The sequence below is a fragment of the Cinclus cinclus genome, chromosome 9, assembly GCF_963662255.1.
Source record: "Cinclus cinclus chromosome 9, bCinCin1.1, whole genome shotgun sequence".
Lineage (NCBI taxonomy): Eukaryota > Metazoa > Chordata > Aves > Passeriformes > Cinclidae > Cinclus > Cinclus cinclus.
In genome coordinates, this window is record NC_085054.1 from 10,042,787 (window position 1) to 10,061,380 (window position 18,594).

Here is an 18,594-nt window from a genome sequence, read left to right on the forward strand (position 1 = left end):
AAAATACATGACATTTTCATTATTTCTAGTTCTCTGAGGTTGTATTGGGTGGATGCTTTTTTTGATAAAATTGAGCACAGCACCTTCGATGGGCTGGACAGACGGACTCTTGAACATATTACTCAGATGACTCACCCATTTGGCCTTACTATTTTTGGAGGTAAGTCTGGCATTGAAAAATATTGTCTATTTTTATCACAGATTTTTTTTCATATGATTATCTGTGAGTTTGTGACATGAAGTAACAGAGACTTTGTAATACTGGTTTTCCCAAAAAAAAAAAAAAAAAAAACCACTCTTGGAAGTTGCTATTACAAATATGTATTTAGTACTTCTTGCTTGTTTTTAGAACTGATTTTATGTATGTTTGTTTTTAAATAATTTTAGACAGGTCAGGTAATTAATGTAGTGCAATAAGTCAGATATGCTGTACTAATTATAGCTTCCAGAGTGAGCTATTCATGCTGAACAGACAAAATGAATCACCACTCCAGGGATGGTCAGCATTTCAGCATTTGTTATAATTATATGTAAAGTTTATTACTGGATTTATGTTGTGTCTGAAGAAAGATGTCAGTATATGATGCTTTTTGAGAGTAAAAATATCTTCAAAAATACTCTAAAATTTTCTATGGAGTAGTCTTAATGAATGACTTGTCTTTTTCATGAAACAATTATGAAAAATGGTTAAATGTTCCTGAAAAGTCATCTAGGGGTTTTCTATGATGCTTGATCTTTTATGTCATATTTCTATATAATACATTAAATATTTTTCAAAACAGGTTATGCCTATTTCACTGATTGGAGACTTGGTGGAATAGTTCGAGTGAGGAAGTCTGATGGAGGAGAAATGACTATTATTAGGAGGGGCATTAGTAACATTATGCATGTTAAAGCATACGACGCTCATTCTCAAATAGGTGAGTCCCTTTCTTGTACAGAAGGACGATGTGAAATAGGGAATAAGAGACAAAATGTCAGGACAGCAGATTTTCAGTTTCAATTCTATAAATGGTTTCACTGAATCATAACTAACATGCAAGGGAGGCAGCACAGGCACTTGCAATCACACATTTTGTATTTCACTGCTTTGTGGCTGGATGCAATTTCTCTCTACCCCTTCTGTTACTGTACTTAACAACCAAGCAAAATGAAATTATGATTTCATTGTGTTTTGTGTAATTGTATCACCAACTACAACTTCATATTTCTCCTTTTCTGGTAGAAGTTTTAGTTAAACTAAATTATTTATTCAGAGGAATTGGGTAAATGTTTATTATTCAAATTACTATTATTCAAGTAATTACTATGTATAAATCACTATTTTTTTCTTATTTTGTTACATTCTATGTGATTATGATCTAAGCCAAGGATTTGGTATTGTAGTTAATTTTGTGAAACAGCCAATGCACTCATCAAATGTGTGATTAAACCTAGGGCTCACTGACTATTTGGTATCCAAAGATTGGATCTTGTTTCACAGTCTTGGTCAGAGAGAATTTCTCATTTGTAGTAGTATACTTATTTCCAGATGGCTGCTGCAAATTGTCAGAAGATTGGATGAAATTTAATAGTATGTTTTCGGCTTCCATAAACATTTATGTCAAGGAAGAATATATGGAATGCAAAACTTTTTATGTTACTTCTACTATTGCTGTTGATGAACTTGACCTTGTTTTGCAGTGTACGCAAAACCAGGACTTGCCACAGGATGTTTTTTTACAGTTATTATGCACTTTTCATAGTTCCCAAGATATTATCTGTAGTGTGTACATTGATTTTCTCTATCACTTTTCAAGGCTCTAACTACTGTAATAGAGGAACAAATCCCAATGGAGACTGCAGTCATTTCTGCTTCCCAGTACCAAACTTTCAGAGAGTTTGTGGGTGTCCTTATGGCATGAAGCTGGCTCCAAATCAACTGACATGCATTGAAGATCCGTCCAATGAGCCACCCACTTTGCAGTGTGGCTCTTACTCGTTTTCCTGTGGTAATGGAAGATGTGTGCCTCGATACTATCAGTGTGATGGTGTTGATGATTGCCATGATAACAGTGATGAGCAAAACTGTGGCTCTTTAAGTAAGTAACCCCTGTAACCTGCAGTTAGTGTTCCTCGTTTGCAGTGCAAGAAATGTAATGAATCAGTATGTCTTCATTGGAATAAACTCCATTTTTTTAGGGTTGCATCTGTGAAATCCTGAAATCTTCTTGGGAGATTAGTTACTTCAGAAATTCCTTTGAATAATTACTTACTTTGTAAATTATATTCATAGTAATGCAGGATTCAGTACCAGCCACCTAAAAAATGCATGAAAATATTCGTATCTCACTATTCTCAAAATTCAATTTACAGAGTTACAAAATTTTATTTTCTAAAGAAAAAAGTTGTCTTTATTCTTAATTTTTGTAAATTTTGAAAGATATTGGAGTATCAATAGCTTGGCTAATTTGGATGCATGGAGAGGAACAAGCCATCTTAGTAAAGAGGAAGACTCTTGAAAAATAGCACCATAAGAAAAATGACAAAACCATATACATTGCCTAACCTTCCTCTAAAATTGAAGCAGCACTTTTTATTTCACTTAACATCAGAACAAAAGATTTGTTTTTCATAATATTTGGCCAGTGCTGGTCTATTTGTTACATCTGGGTTTTAACAGTTAAGTAAATTGAAACCACACTGGTTCATTTGCTGGTTTTACAGTAAAGTGTCTCACACAAAATCTTTTGTTGTTCACGTAAACTTGGATAACAGTTGGATAATCACAGTTGATAAGGCATTGAAGAGAGGATAAGATACTGAAGATACCGAAGAGGCTTTTATGACATATCTATCTGGTGTTTCTTCAGAGTTAATTATTTTTAATCACAAACAAGAAAATAGGACACAGTAGTAAAATGTGCTCCCTAATGCATAGGACTAACTAGTATGACTGAGGTATAAACCGTTTCTCATTAATGGCCATTTTACAATGACTAGAATATCTTTAGGGGAAAAAATATAAAACAAATTGTTATTAGAGGAAGTTATTTTCTTGTTATTTAAATTGTTGTGGAGTGCTTAACTGTTTAATTTTTTATTGCTTCCTGCAGTTTAAAAAAAGTTTGTGAATATTCTGTTCAGTTCTGCACTATGTTGCATAACAGACATTTTAGTTCTAAGCAATGTACGCTTTAGTATTTGATGCATATTTGAAGCATTCTGTAAATGTAATGAATGTACTGATAACTGTTGCAGGAAAGTTTTGGAGATCTTTATAAAGACTTTTTTAAAATTTATTATTCTTCAGACAATACTTGCGCTTCTTCAGCTTTTACGTGTGCCAGTGGACAGTGTATTCCAGGTCGCTGGCGTTGTGATAAACATAATGACTGTTTTGATGGCAGTGATGAATTGCATTGTCCTACACAAGGACCCTCTTCATGCCCTGCAACTCAGTTCACCTGTGATAATAGAAGATGTATTCCAAGAATCTGGCTATGTGATACTGATAACGACTGTGGTGATGGCTCAGATGAAAAAAATTGCAGTGAGTATCATGACTATTGATTGTTTTTATAGTCAGCTGTGTACATCTGCATAGATATTTGTTGGTATAAGGATGATAAATGAAATTGGGAAGAAAGCACTAGTCTCTAAGTTTGACTGATATTTTATAGTCCTAAGATGTGGAAAACTTGTTGTATTTGAAGTTCCAGGGCCAAGTAGAATGCAGAGAAATAATTAAAAAAATAAAAAGGGGCAAATGTGATAATCGTAATTAGGATGCTGCATAATGTCATCCACTGTAATTAGCAAAAAGCAGTTAAGGCTGAGATGTCCTAAACACCTACTTCATGAGTGATCTTAGTGATGGCTAATGGTGTAGTCAGCTGACCTAGGCTGGAAGTTTTTGCCAGAAGTAAGATAGTAGCTTTTTCATATACTTTGAGTTATTTACCACTATGTGGAATCTTTTGTTTATTTTCCGTGAGCCCAAACCTACATATAAATGAAAAATTACCTGATATTAATTTATTAGTGCTTGTAATTTATATGATTGCTAGTTGTTGCACTATAGCCTGCAAGTTAGGGATAATGTTCTACTTTCTCAGCAATATGCTGATTTCAAAAGAGAGGAAAGAAACACATTTGCATTTATTGTCATTCTTAATAGCTTTCACAGGTACTTGTGAACCCAGGCAATTCCAGTGTCCAGACCATCGCTGTATTGACCCATTCTATGTCTGCGATGGAGACAAAGATTGTATAGATGGTGCTGATGAGCATGACTGCAGTAAGTGTAACTTTCTTTCTATTTATTTTTTCATCACACTTGCCCCCAGAGGAGTATTTGGTGACCTCATATTACTAGCTCCAAGAAAGCAGAATTCATAATAAACCTATCCATAAATTGACCCTGTTTGTGATGCTTTTGATCTCTTGGCTGATTGTGGAGGGCTGAAATCTGTTTCCTCTGTTTTCTGTGAATTACAAAGTCACTGCTTTTTCTATGTCTCAGGAAAATGATGGTCTTCAGAGGAATTGATACCATATCAGACTTAAACACTTGTACGGTAAATCTGATGCAGTCTAGCTCTGTAAAATAAATAACATTCAATATTTTTAATTTTTGTAGTATATAACTGCAGTGCCACAGAGTTTAAATGTCTAAGTGGAGACCAGTGTATCAGCACCTACTACCAATGTGATGGTGTTTTTGACTGTAACGATCACTCAGATGAGGCTAATTGTCGTAAGTATTTTGATGCTGAAAGACTTCATTTATTATGTGGTGCTTCTGGAAATTTCCTTTAATCTGCTATGTCAAATATTGTCCTTGAAATCTTAATATTCTTTTCAGGGAAACTTGTTTTTAAATAATTTTCCTGAGCAGGAATTTCAAAAATCGGTCCCAATGCAAGAATATCATAGAATCGTAGAATTGCTTGTGTTGGAAGGAACCTTAATGATCATCTAATTTCAACCCCCCTCCCATGGGCAGGGACACCTTTCACTAGACCAGGTTGCTCAGAGCCCCATCCCACCTGGTCTTGAACACTTCCAGGGATATGGCATCCACATCTTCTCTGGAAAACCTGTTCCAGTGCCTCACCATCCTCACACTAAAGAATTTGTTCCTAAAATCTAATCTAAACCTGTTTTGGTTTTTTTTGGTTTTTTTTTCGGTTTGAAGTAATTCCTCATTGTCCTGTAACTACATGCCCTTATAAAAATTTCATCCCATCTTTCAGTACCTGAAGGGAGCCTACAAGAAAGGCCACAATTAGATCACCCCTAAGCTAACTCTTTTCTAGGCTGAACAATTTAAATTCTTTTAGTCTTTTCTTGTGGGAGAGGTGCTCCATCCTTCTAATAATCTTGGAGCAGACTAAGCAGACTGTGCTGGCAAGAGTAGATGGTCCAAGCAAAGAGAATGTGCATTCCTTTTCGCTATAATGTTTTGTTTTACTTGGCATTTCAGTCTCAGGATTTTAAAGGAAGATAAAGTCTATTGATCTGAAAAACCTGGTATTCATGAGTGTTAGACTGAAACTTTTTTTTTTTGAGTTATTTTTTACACTTAGATTAGTTAAAATGTTACAACACAGGGTGGTGAAAGAGAAATTGGTTTTCTGTATCTTTGGACAAGTACATAGGTATAAATATGTGCTTGCTCTAAGTATAACAATAGTTGAATTGCCTTGTTTACCACATTATAAAGCAGGAGTTAAATTGGTCACGTTTTGAAATGTCATGTAGATTGACTGAGTGATTCTATGGCCTGATCTAAAAGCAGTACAGTTCTTAATAGCACTGTACCTAGTTATATAAGAGATGAACTGAACATAGTCGTGGTGCTTCTCTGTCTAAAATTGAAACAGCTTCTGAACTGTTAAATGTCACTGTTCTAGCTACGAGACCACCAGGAATGTGCCACCAGAATGAATTCCAGTGTCAATCAGATGGCAGCTGTGTTCCTGATAACTGGGAATGTGATGGCCATCTTGACTGTGCAGATGGCTCAGATGAACATCACAGATGTCCTACCAGAACATGTCCTCCATCACTTTTCCGCTGTGATAATGGCAACTGTGTGTATCGAGCGTGGATCTGTGATGGGGACAATGACTGCAGGGATATGAGCGATGAGAGAGATTGTCCAACTCAACCCTTCCGGTGCCCCAGCTGGCAGTGGCAGTGTCCAGGTCACAGTATCTGTGTGAATCTCAGCAAAGTATGTGATAATTCTGCTGATTGTCCTAATGGAGCTGATGAATCCCCATTGTGCAGTAAGTTACTGTTCAGTATCTACTATAGACTATGTGTTATGTCTTCAGAAAGAAATGGAATATTCAACATGCTCTATTTAATGCCATAAAGTTTCTAGCAGAAATGTTAATAAGCAGTGTAATTTCAGCTCAAATTTCTAAGTGTAACTTGCTTTCAATGAAAAGAGGCTAAAATTTTGACTGAGGAATTAATTTGCTGTGTCCAATCTTGTGCTCTGAATTCCAGTGTGACTTCCACTGACTTTAGATTTTCATGTAACTGCATGGGAATGACCTTTGTGTTCCTGAACACATTCACTAAAGCACAGTATGCTTTAAATTCGGATGAAATGTGATTCAGTCCTTAATATTCTCTTTTAAATTTTAAACTTCAAAAATCATGATTAAAATCAAGAATTTCATGTGTAGCCAAAATTTGTATTTATGTTGATTATGAATTGATTTAAACATAATCTTTTTCTTTCCTTCTTTCCTCCTTCTTCTCTTTAATCAATGCACATTCTCAGATGAACCCCAGCCAGGTATGATTATAAACTATTTTAAATTGTTATTTATACAGTTTTAGGTTTGGAGTGGTAATTTTTCATATATTTCTAGCTGCTTTTGGAAAAGCTGTTGTATGTACTTTGATAGCCTTCTGTTTGGCAATTATTTGATAGGATACATGTGATATATATACATGGTTACGTGAGATGTTGTTACCTGCCTTTATGTGCACTGTGTATGGTGTATTTTGTATAAGGACCACAGTCTGTTGTCACACTGCATAACTGATGATTCTGCAGTCATTTTAGCAGCAGTCTTAGGTTAATAATGCAATTGTAAAGACTTAAATTTATCATAGGAAGCCTTTGTTGACTATTTACTTATCTCTTTTCCCAACCCAACTGCAGATCAGGAAAGCTGCTCTGATAATAATGCTGGCTGCACTCATGAATGTATTCAAGGACCTTTTGGAGCTCAGTGTACCTGTCCTATTGGATATCAGCTTGCAAATGACTCCAAGACCTGTGAAGATATTAATGAATGTGACCCTCCAGGCTTTTGTAGTCAGCACTGTTACAATGAGAGAGGGTCTTTTAGGTGTTATTGTGATGAAGGATACATTCTAGAAGCCAGTGGGAGAACTTGTAAAGCAGCAGGTGAGAAACATTGACATCAGTCTAAAGAATGACAGCAGTGTCTGAAAACTGTCCTGCTGTGTGTCTCAGTTTGAAAGACAGGTGTCTGCCAAGGTGGAGACCTCCCTTGGAATGGAAAATGTGACCACTTTCCCTCCAAACTATTGTGACTTTGAAATTAAGGGGCTTTCAGGCAAAGATCTGGGAAAAGGAATAGCAGTTCTTTATTAATGTGCATACATTTGTGTATGTATAACAAGACAAGCAAACAACAACTCCGGCAGCAAGAACAAACCAAACCAGAAACGCAGCGACGCCTTCCCTGGGCCGCAGGCGCTTCCCCTTCGGTGCAGGGACAGGCGCAGCCCGCAGGGGGCGCTGCTGGCTCCCGGCCGGCCAGGGCTGGTGCCGGCATTGCCTGGAGCCTGCGGGGGGCGCTGTGGCGCGGGCTCGGCCGCGTCTCCCTCACGGGGTGAGGGCGGAGCGGGCTGCGGCGGGAACTCGGAGCAGCGGCCGCAACGGCAGGGACCAGCAGACCCCAGAGCAGCAAATGAAAAGTATCAGAAACTCCGCAGGTGTAGCGGGAGCTACGGGGGTTTCCTGGCAGGCGGGGGCGCGGGGTTAGAGTGAAGTGAAAAACCTGGAGCAGTGGCAGAAAAATGGTGGGGCTGGGCAGTGGCAGCCCAGCTCTGGAACGCAGCCACGAGAGGCTCCTTTAAAAGGGAGTTCAGAATCCTGGTTCTCCCCTGAGGCACTCAGGTAGATGGTGAGGGCCCTTTCTAGTGGATAGGGTATTAATAAGTTCCCAGTCCAACAGCTGCTCTTACAAGCAGAGGCTCACCCACAGTAAGGAAGAAGCAGTACAGGCCTGGCAGTGGCAACAGCTCGACCCACCATCCTCCTGCCATGGCAATGGCAAGAGTAAGAGCAAGAAGAGCGGAGCCCAGCCCCTCACCCCCAAGCCAAAATTTCATGGTATTGCTGCCCTTCCCAAGGGAATGCCCCTGGACCAGTGCGCAGCCAGTTGCTCTCATACCCCTTCTCCTTGGCTATATCCTTTGTCTCTCTTAAGTATCAGTTGTTATTGTCTCTTAGCAGCAAGTGGGTGATAATTTCCTGAGAGAAAGCAGCAAAAGGAAAAATCCTAACCACCAACACTTTGCCATTATGGTATTATTCTCTTTTAAAAGAGCGGATGTAAACAGCCACTTAGATCTCTTTAGGGCAGGTGACCTTAAGTATTAAAACTGTCAGCTGAAGGTTTAATTAAAAACTAATATTTCATTGAAATAATATATTTAAATCTGTTATTTTAACCTGCAGTGGTCAAAAATAATGTTTTGAAGAAAGGCAATAGGCCAAAATTAACAGTAAGCAGTAAGCCATAGGCCAAGATAACTTGTTCATAAAGTTCAGTGCTCACAAAGTATTTAAATTTCAGCCTTTCAGAAGACTTATCTGGTCCCTATGCTACACTTTGCTGATTTGTAAGCAGCAAACATCACTGATACAGCCTAGATGCCAGCTGATCTCTGTCTCTTATGTAGTACGAGGAGGTATATGGAGGAGCCATATACCCAAAACCTCTACAGGTTTCCTGGTTTAGGGATATGCTCAGGTTGTGGAAGACACTTGCATTTTTTCTGCACGTAAGCTTGGCCATTACTAATAGGGAGTTTCTTGTACTTTGCTGTCTTTATGGTTGATAATCTTCAGTTGTTTTTCAGCATGTTATCTAGCAACCAAATTACAGCAATCTAAGGCTTTCACGTAATCTACTTCTTCTCCCCTGTTCTCACAGGGTCTAAAGGGGGAAAAAAGAGAAGGTGGGTTACAAAGGAGGAAGACCAGGTTGAGTAGATTAATTGGAAATGCCAAAAACTTTGGGAGTTGAATCAGGATTGGGAGATGAAAGAGGTTTATGGAAGAATGAATGTTGGAAATCAGCAGCAAACTACTTAGACAATGGGGAATAGGACCTGAGGTCCTGAAAGGAGCCTGGAAGGGAAGTCTCTAGAAAGGGTTATGGAGAAATGCTGAGCTAGGTTTAAAAGTCAGGATGAACAAACTTGGTATGATAATGTATCTTGGCCTGAGAATTTATTCAAATCTGTCCTTTCAATATGTGTATCTAGATACTACACTTTTGATGCTATAAAGTCATGTTAAATTACTTAGTGTTCTTTATCTCCCATTTACTGTTGAATAACTCATTGCTTTATGTTAATTTCTATTCCTCTGACAGAATCTGGGAATCTTCTTTTGCTGGTGGCAAGTCGTAATCAAATTGTTGTGGATAACATCACTTCTCAGTCCCACAGTATCTATTCTCTGGTTCGGGATGGGACAAATATTGTGGCTATTGATTTTGATTCAATCACAGATCGTATCTTTTGGTCTGATACAACACAGGATAAAATTTGGAGTGCTTATCAGAATGGGACTGACCGAAAAATAGTAAGTTTTGCTGAGTAAGTTTTCATGTCTTTTATGGAGAGAAAATGAAGGCACTGTATCTTCAGTTAACAAACAGGAGAAGGGAAATCCATATAAAAAGAGAGAGAACAGAGACAAAGTGAAACAACTTTGTAGATGCTAAGCTAACATTTCATATAGGTGTTTGAAAAAGGAAACCGAATACTTTCAAGAAGCACTTTTTAAACATCGAAATATAAGCTGGTTTTCTTATTAGTAAGTTCTAACTTCTTCAATAGACCTGCTGAAGTCAGTAGGAGTGTTTGGGTTTATGCTCTGCCATCACTTTGAATATGTACATCATGATTCATTCTGCATAATAGACCTAGAAGATACTGGAAACTTGGTTCATCATTTTCCATACCTATAGAAATGCAAAGGGTAAATTTGATACAATATTTTCTTTCTTCTCCCCACCTGCTTTTTTGTTATTACACAGGTGTTCGACAGTGGTGTGACTGTGACTGAAAGTATAGCAGTAGATTGGGTGGGTCGTAACCTTTACTGGACAGACTTTGTTCTGGAAACGATTGAAGTCTCCAAAATGGATGGGAGCCACAGGACTGTGCTGATTAGTGAAAATATAACAAACCCAAGAGGACTAGTGTTAGATCCCAGAATTGAGTAAGAGTTTTCAAATTTTTTTTTAATAAAGATACTTATTTTATGATGTAACTATTAAAATTTGAGACATGCCCAAATTGTATTGGAATTGTAAATGACAAGTGGAAGAGACAATTTAGTGTGTTTGCAGGGTTGACTAGTATTTCAAGTCATGAAGTAATTACTGGTGATATGTTGCTCTGTTTCAGTGTAACAAGATGGCATTTTACCTATAAAAGATTTAACTACATTTGCTTCCTAGTTAAGAAGTATTAATAAAAAATTATGGTGTATCACTTTGATTGGTGGTGTACCACAGACTTGTGTGTGATTTCATGTCATATGCCTACCTTCATAGCCCCAAGTCTAAAATAATTATATGGATTGTATTGTTATCACCAAAGCACCTTCCTGTTACAGACAGCAGGTGGTATAGACTTCATGTGAGGATTTGAACTGTTCATGTACAAAATTTTACTCTTCTTTTTGTCTTCAATACCTTGAACTCTGTTTACTGCCAATTTCAGTGCTGTTAACATTATCAATGCATACCTGTTAGAGTATAAGCCTGTATTCAATTATTATGTAGCAACTGGAGAATGAGATTATAATCAACATTAAAAACCAGTGACACCAGTAGCTTCTGTATGCTGCTATTATTGACAAATAGAAACAGCAGTAGAAATATTAAAATAATTTTTAAAACAAAAATTACAGTAATATTTTAAGTAAGCATGTTGCTAAAATAAATTCTTTCAGTATCATTGTGTAGGACTGTTTGTAGAAAGATTGCATCTATTTTTTGGATAGTGATACTGTATGCAATGTTTCTCAATAGGCAGCTAGGTTTTTTCCCAGATTGCTAACCATGAGTTCATTTTTCAGTGCTCATGTAATCTTCTGGACAGACTGGGGCCAAAACCCTCGAATTGAAAGAGCAAGCATGGATGGCAAAATGCGCACAGTGATTATTAATAATAAAATCTACTGGCCCAATGGACTTTCCATTGATTATCCAAATAAACTTCTCTATTTTGCTGATGCTTACCTTGATTATATCGATTTCTGTGATTACAATGGAAACAACAGACGACAGGTGGTTGCAAGTGATCTGGTAAGACATAAACAAGTGACCGTTGTTTTCCCATGTCTCTGCTGATAGTACTTAAAAATATATTGTCATTGTCATAGACTTGGGTGTATTTTTCTTCAAAATTTGTGAGTGAAGCAGATGTGAAGTATTTTTTCTGCTTCCTGCTGCTGGGAAAAGAGAAACTGCATATCCTATTCAGTCTGTCAGATCTTCAGTAGAGTCTGGAGCTGCATGTAGCCTTAGTGCTTTAGATCATTCTCATCTGTCCTGTCTGCATGTATCAAGTCTGAAGGTGACATCTGACACTGCTGCTACTAGGTGGTGCATTTTCTGTAGGCAAATACAGTACAAAAAGCCTGGAAAAATTTTTCCTGGTCTTTTGTGAGTGATTATTACTACCACTTCTTGACAGCAGTGAAGGTTTTTGTGCTACTACTAGCTGTGTGCATCCCTCTTACAGTCTATCTCCCAGTGAAGTGCTGCTGGCAGTTTGTAGCAGTGTCCTTGTACCAACACAATAGTGCAGATGTTCAGCTGGTACACAGATATTGGTATCAATAACTATGTGAATGTTTTCAATAATTGACTCTTGGGGCTTTCACTTTTGCCTGGTGAGACAATTAGTGTGAAATAGGAGCCAAGGCAATCTTTCCACTCCTGGTTATCTGAAATCTAGATAAGCCACCTTCTTTGATCCTCTGGTAAATTTTAGGGGAGTTTATCAGGGATGCAGGTTCTTGACAGGTCCATAATTCTCTCTAGACATTTCCTCTTGTGCTCTTTAAAATGTACAGCTGGCTCTTTATCTGTGGGTTCTGCTCAAAGCAGTTAGACTGCTTTGTTAATTCCTCATTCTCTTCATCTCACTGCATCTATATAGCATACTAGTTTTTTTTAAAAAAAATTATTTTTCTCATTGTTTATGAATTGTTTTTAGACAAGAGATGATATTTCATTTTTTTCTGAAAAATGTCATTTGAGACACAGTTGCTTCATTATTTATTTATTTTAAAAATATGCTCACTTCTGTTATTACTTCATTGCAAACTTTACATCTGCAAATCTCCAGAATAAATTGGTGATCAACCTTGCCTTTTTAGATATTGCAGCATCCACATGGTCTAACTGTTTTTGAAGATTTTGTGTACTGGAGTGACCGCTATACTAATCGAGTAATTCGGGCCAATAAATGGCATGGAGGAAACCAGACAGTTATGATTTATAACATTCACCAGCCTTTGGGTCTTGTGGCAGTCCATCCTGTAAAGCAGCCTAATGGTAAGTTCATCGAAACAACTTTGGTAATTGCAGAAATAAGCATGCAGTGGTGTCATGCATTGGAGCACCAAAAATTAGTCTTTTCAGCAAATGGCTTGGGTTAAAACAAGCAAATAATTCATACTATTGACTTGCAACTGTTCAGTCTAGTCTTAGGGAAAGTAACAACCTAGGCAGCATTTCAGGATGTTGACTAGCCAAAAAGAATGATTAGGGGGTAGTATGTGCCATTTTCTTGCACTTTGTTCTGAATGTTTTTGCAAGACAATTGAAGCATTTTTGGAAAGCATTTTAATTAAAAAAAAATTAATCTCTCTTTGGCACACTAGATTCAATTTCTTGCGCAGTAATAATTCATTTTTAAAAAGATTACTGTCATCAACCTTCTCTGAAAGTGCTTCTACATTATTTTAGTCAATGAAACAATAATGATAAATTAACCCCTTCATTGCATTAAATAGTCTCTCTGAGATCTTGTGCAGATGATTTCTTGCAGCTGAAAGACTGTAAAAAAACCAAAATTATTTTGGTTAGGTAGAGATGTTTCATATCAGAATTTTTGTAATTTCATGGCGTGAGTTGAAGAGTGGGAAGCGTGTTTATATGAATATATATCTTTCAGCTTTAGTTATTTTTCTTGTGTATGGAGTACTTCCAGCTAATAAATGTTATTTTTTTTTTCCTTGAAATACACCCCCATGCTGGGGAAGGTGAAGAACTTGCAGCTGAGTAAGGCACTAGTACTTTCTGTGCTGGATTTACTTTGGAACAAAACCTTCCTCAGACATGTTCAGAACTAAAGACACCTATTCTCACTGCAAATTGTTCAGTTAGCAGGGCATAGCATTAATTTATTCATCGTAATTATGGTTTAAGGGGTTTTATTTTACAGCCCAAGGTTTAAAAACTTGCTATCTATGGAGAATTTTTTTTTCTTTTTCTTCAGTGTATTTAGTATATTTTATGGTTTTTTTTCCTTCTGAATTATTCTATTGTACTTTATGTGGCCAGGCAAAAAAAGGAGGGAATGGAGCACTTGCAGAATAGCAAAATATACTGATGTTGACAAATGAAGAAATAATTGCATGCTGATTAAAATTCCAGATGCAGTAATAAAACTGCCATCCACTCTCCTAGTTTGTAAATAATTAGATCTTACACTAACCAGAGTCTAGATTCTTTATACTGATGACATGAACAATTTTGGTACAGTTTGAGTTCTGAGTTTATGCCATTATTTTATGGTCATGTTACAGTTCTTGTTAGTTTTTATTTTAGTAACAATTGTGTAAATTCCTGTCACTCCCAAGTTTTTTAGACTACGGTCTGCTGCAATTGCTAAGGATGTACTCAAAATCTGATTTTTATTTTCCAATGAAGATTACTCACTCTTAAAAATCCTCTCCAGCAGCAGGTTTGTGGAAGGGATTCAGGTTGAATTTTAGTGTACAGTTATAATAGCAGTCAGGACAGACCTTCAATGTATTTTTTTTTTTTTTTTTACATTTTACAACTTTTGATTGAAAGTTTCAAAGTGATCTAAGAAATATGGCATTGAATTTCCACTATCTTTGAACATTGAAGACATTGCAACTATTTTCTCTTTAGTTTCCCCAAGAAGTTTCAGCAAATATTTTAAATGCCCCATCTAGAAGGGTTATTTCAATCAAGGACTGCAAATCCCATGGGTTTCCCCATGCAGTTAAGAAAAGTTTCAAACGGAGTTTGAAAGATTTTTTTATGATGCATAGAAGTTGCAAAGACCACTATGATAAAGTACTGGTTTTCCATGGAAAAATTGTATCTTGTTACAAGTATATTGTATTGCTTGTGGTTCTTAGAAATAGTTTAATTATTTTAATTTTGAAGAAATAGCAAAACTGTCTTAGTTCTGGGTAGATGTTGTCAGTAGCAATGAGACAGAAGATTCTCTCTAGTTGCTTATATTGTTATAGTTGATGATAGTTCCTTTCTTATTTTCAGGTATTAATTCCTGTGCATCATCCCCCTGTAGCCACCTCTGCTTACTTTCTTCATCTGGACCACTTTTTTTTTCCTGTGCTTGCCCTTCAGGATGGGTCCTTTCTCCTGATAACAGGAACTGCATGAGAGGTGGGGCAGTAATAATGAGATGATAAAAAAGAGCTGATATTGCCAAATTCATTCCTCTCCCAGACGAAACACGCGCGTCTCTGTGTTTAGGAGATTTTCTTCCCCTTTTCCCTGGCAGATGAGAAATGCAGTTGCTGACTCACTTTGCAGCTCTCTGATGCATTTTCTCAGATTACCTGACGAGTTCCCTTTGTTAGTAAGATTTAAGCATAAGGGTACAAGTTTACCTAAAAGTAAATATACCATAAGGGGTATGTCTGTTCCCTTAGGGATAAAACAAGTAAACAGTACTGCAGTTATATTTAATAGCAATGATCAGCTGTTGCTGCTGTGACGTTGTTCCATGCTTGTGATTTCTGCTTAATAGGCATTAGAACCCATCACAGGCAGGTCCTGCAGAATCCTCAGAGCTTTGTCTGGCTGGTTCCCCTTCTCAGAGATTTGAAAAAGCAGCTTAGAGCAGCTGCACGAATATCCTTCTTTTGTCTGGCAGTGAGTGATCCTGCCTTCTTTACTTCCTTCTGCTCAGAATTTGCATTGTGATTGCACAGTGCTGAAACTTAAAATGTAACAGCAGTTTCAATAACTGGCAACCTCGTCCCTAGTGAGGGAGCAAACCTCTATGTAAGTGTTTCAAAACATCACTGGTAATATTGAACAACTCTCAGCATCAGGGAATTTTTGGATAGGAGGGGGAAAGCATATCATAATGCCTTTTTCTTGGCCAGAAGCAACTCTGAAATATTCTTTGTTTTCACAGTTGAACACCCTTTCCTTATTGCTGTAAGAGATAACATAATTTATGGAATTTCTCTGAACCCTGAGGAGAAGACAAATGATGCTATGGTTCCAATAGCAGGAGTTCAAAATGGTGTTGATGTTGACTTTGATGACTCTGAACAGATGATTTATTGGGCAGAAAATCCAGTAAGTTAGTATGTATTTGTGTTCAAAATGTGCACTAAATTAAGACCTTTTTATTTTATTCTTTAAAAGTGTTTTGGACTGAAATATGTTAGCATTGTTGGTAAGAATTTTGATAAATAGAAAGGAATTGAATGGAGGGGTTTTTTTGTTGGTATGTTGGTTTTGGTTTTTTTTAAATTTCTTTTATAAATTTGGTTGGTTGTTTTCCTAGGACAAATAAAGAAATTTCATCTCTTCTGTAAAGTAGTTCTTATTTTTGTAAGCAGAAACATCTGATTAATGTTTTTTCTGGCTCAGAGACATGAACAAGAAATACTGGAAAGCTCTGACAGACCCACACTCTCAGCCCTGCTGTGCTGTAGTTCATGCTCTCTCCTCTCTTGACTTAGGGTTCAATTCTGCAAATACAGCCAGAACACTTCTCCATGGGAGCAGTGCACTGGACGCAGTGACACTTAACATTGGAATCATTGTATGTGCATTTAGTCTGAGCACTTAATGAAGTAACATCATAGAGAGGCATCTTTTTTCTTTAAGTAGAATAATTTCCAGGTAGCACATATGAGCCTTATAGATTTAAAAATTATTTTAAAATACATTAAAATAATATAGATTTAAAATAATTTTAAATAAAGAAATTGCAATTTGTTTAATGTTTTTTTCTTTTAAAATTAGAACATTTAGTTCAACAAAGTATTTAAATAGACTTATTTAAGCAAACCTTTGCCCAAGAAACTACTTAAGTACTTGGGAATCTGTTTCATCTTGCCTTGCAGTCTGAAAAAAATATTCTTGACACGTCAGCCAGCAGACACAGCTGATGTACACAACAGTGTAGGAGGTCAAGGGCTGATACATCCATTAACAGCAAGTTAAATGCTGACAAGTGAAATGGCAGGTGCTTTTGCAGACCAAGTGTTAGGTATTAGCTCTGCTTTAGGTGGGTCTTGACAAAGCCTGACAAATGTGTGCCTCTGGGCTGTGCCCCCCAGCTTTAGCCCTGACATGCAGGCCTCAGGCGTCCGTTGCTCCCAAACAGAGCTGAGACCTGTGTCAGTCAGGGTTCACACAAAAAGATATTCTGTGCTCCATAGTTTCTGTGCTCCATTCTTTACTACTGGTTCTGCTGTGTCTCTGCCTCTGCCTTCTCCTTCCTTGAACTGTGCTAGCATTAGGAGAGATTGCAGTATAAAAGAAGTGCTAGTGTAGCAGGAATAGAAGAGTGTTTTCTGCTGTTGACATTTTTTAAAACATTTGTTATTTCTTTTTTTCCCAAGGGTGAAATTCACAGAGTGAGGTCAGATGGAGCCAACAGGACAGTTTTTGCTCCAGCAGCTGTTATTGGTGCTCCTGTTGGTCTGGCACTAGACTGGATATCTGCAAATCTGTATTACAGTAACCCAGGGACACAGTCAATAGAGGTAAATATTTAAGAGAGACTATTGGAAAATAAGAGCCTAGATTTTTCACTGGTATGTATATAGGTTGAAATATTTATTGAGTAAAAAACTTAAATTAGATTTATTGTAAGTGCTATCTGTCTGTAGAAAAATACGTTACAAACTCAAACAGAAACTTAAATTTGAACATCATCAAAATGATTGAAAGTGGTATATTTTGGACACTTTATTGGTACATTGATCTATTCTGCAAACTTTATTTGTGTATAAATCTCTCTTTTTTGTTTTCTCCCTGTAACTCCTTAGGCTTCTAGTGTTTAACACACAACATCTCTGATGACTAGATTTACTGTTGTTACTGTCCTTACTTTAAATTAATAATCCCAATGCATTGCCTCTGAATGGAATGCTGCCATTCAATGCAGTAAGATCCATTCCCAAATGCTTTAATGACATACTATGTAGCTTTCTGAAGACAAGCACTCCTGTGGTATGTGAAGGATAAAATTGTCATTCAGAGTAGGGAAATGGAGGATAAATAATGTGTAATACAGTAATGACTGTGAATAAACCCAGTCATTACTGTTCTTGTTCCAAAATATAAATGCCTACTATTAAATTAAAAGGCAGCTAATTTGACCAAATGAAACAGGATGCTTCCTAAATCAGAATTTCATCAACCCGTTCAGGCCCTGAAGATATTATGGAAATGGAGAAATTAACTATTTTTATACCTAGGATCCTTCCTTGTTATAATAGGCAGGTTCCATGCTGCAAGCAGCTCCTTCAAGGGGTATGTGTTAGAGGAGGGAGAGGGTTAGAGTACACAACAGTGTGCTTTTTCTTCATGGCGTTCGAGAAAGTCTTCTGCAATTTCAGCTCCATGTTGATTTAGGCTTCATTCCTGTAATTGGAAAATGTACCATAAATTCTATATTGCATGGTCTGATACGTTCAATGTTTGCATAGGTCCTGAAGCTGCACGGTGACATAATGTACAGGAAAACACTGATTACCAATGATGGCACCTCTCTGGGAGCTGGCACACCGATTGGTTTGGCAGTTGATCCAGCAAGAGGGTAAATTCCCAAAACTGCTGTTTTATTTGCTGATGAGTGTATTCTCTGTATTTTTCTTGTTCAGGGTTTTCAGATTTCATCCTGGATTTGACATGGTTTTGTTTCATATTTCTGCAGAATTTATTTACTCTTTTTAAGTTCTAAAAAATAAGTGCATAGCTTCCTAAATTATTGTATAGATGTTCATCCTCCTTAATTTACAATGTGCTTGTATAGTACCATTCTTTAATT

At 37.1% G+C, this 18,594-nt stretch overlaps 1 protein-coding gene across 1 annotated transcript in view; it reads left to right on the forward strand.

Annotated features, from left to right (window-relative positions):
- The window catches only part of LRP2 (LDL receptor related protein 2), a 94,095-nt gene that overhangs the window by 28,590 nt on the left and 46,911 nt on the right, over window positions 1-18,594 (forward strand). The window contains exons 18-33 of the mRNA XM_062498581.1: window positions 30-160; window positions 783-920; window positions 1,800-2,081; window positions 3,293-3,532; window positions 4,160-4,279; window positions 4,622-4,738; window positions 5,898-6,275; window positions 7,169-7,417; window positions 9,642-9,853; window positions 10,311-10,495; window positions 11,360-11,588; window positions 12,668-12,845; window positions 14,829-14,957; window positions 15,718-15,884; window positions 17,162-17,305; window positions 18,254-18,363. Coding sequence (XP_062354565.1) covers window positions 30-160; window positions 783-920; window positions 1,800-2,081; window positions 3,293-3,532; window positions 4,160-4,279; window positions 4,622-4,738; window positions 5,898-6,275; window positions 7,169-7,417; window positions 9,642-9,853; window positions 10,311-10,495; window positions 11,360-11,588; window positions 12,668-12,845; window positions 14,829-14,957; window positions 15,718-15,884; window positions 17,162-17,305; window positions 18,254-18,363 — 3,009 coding nt within the window. The remainder of the gene's footprint in view (window positions 1-29; window positions 161-782; window positions 921-1,799; window positions 2,082-3,292; window positions 3,533-4,159; window positions 4,280-4,621; window positions 4,739-5,897; window positions 6,276-7,168; window positions 7,418-9,641; window positions 9,854-10,310; window positions 10,496-11,359; window positions 11,589-12,667; window positions 12,846-14,828; window positions 14,958-15,717; window positions 15,885-17,161; window positions 17,306-18,253; window positions 18,364-18,594) is intronic.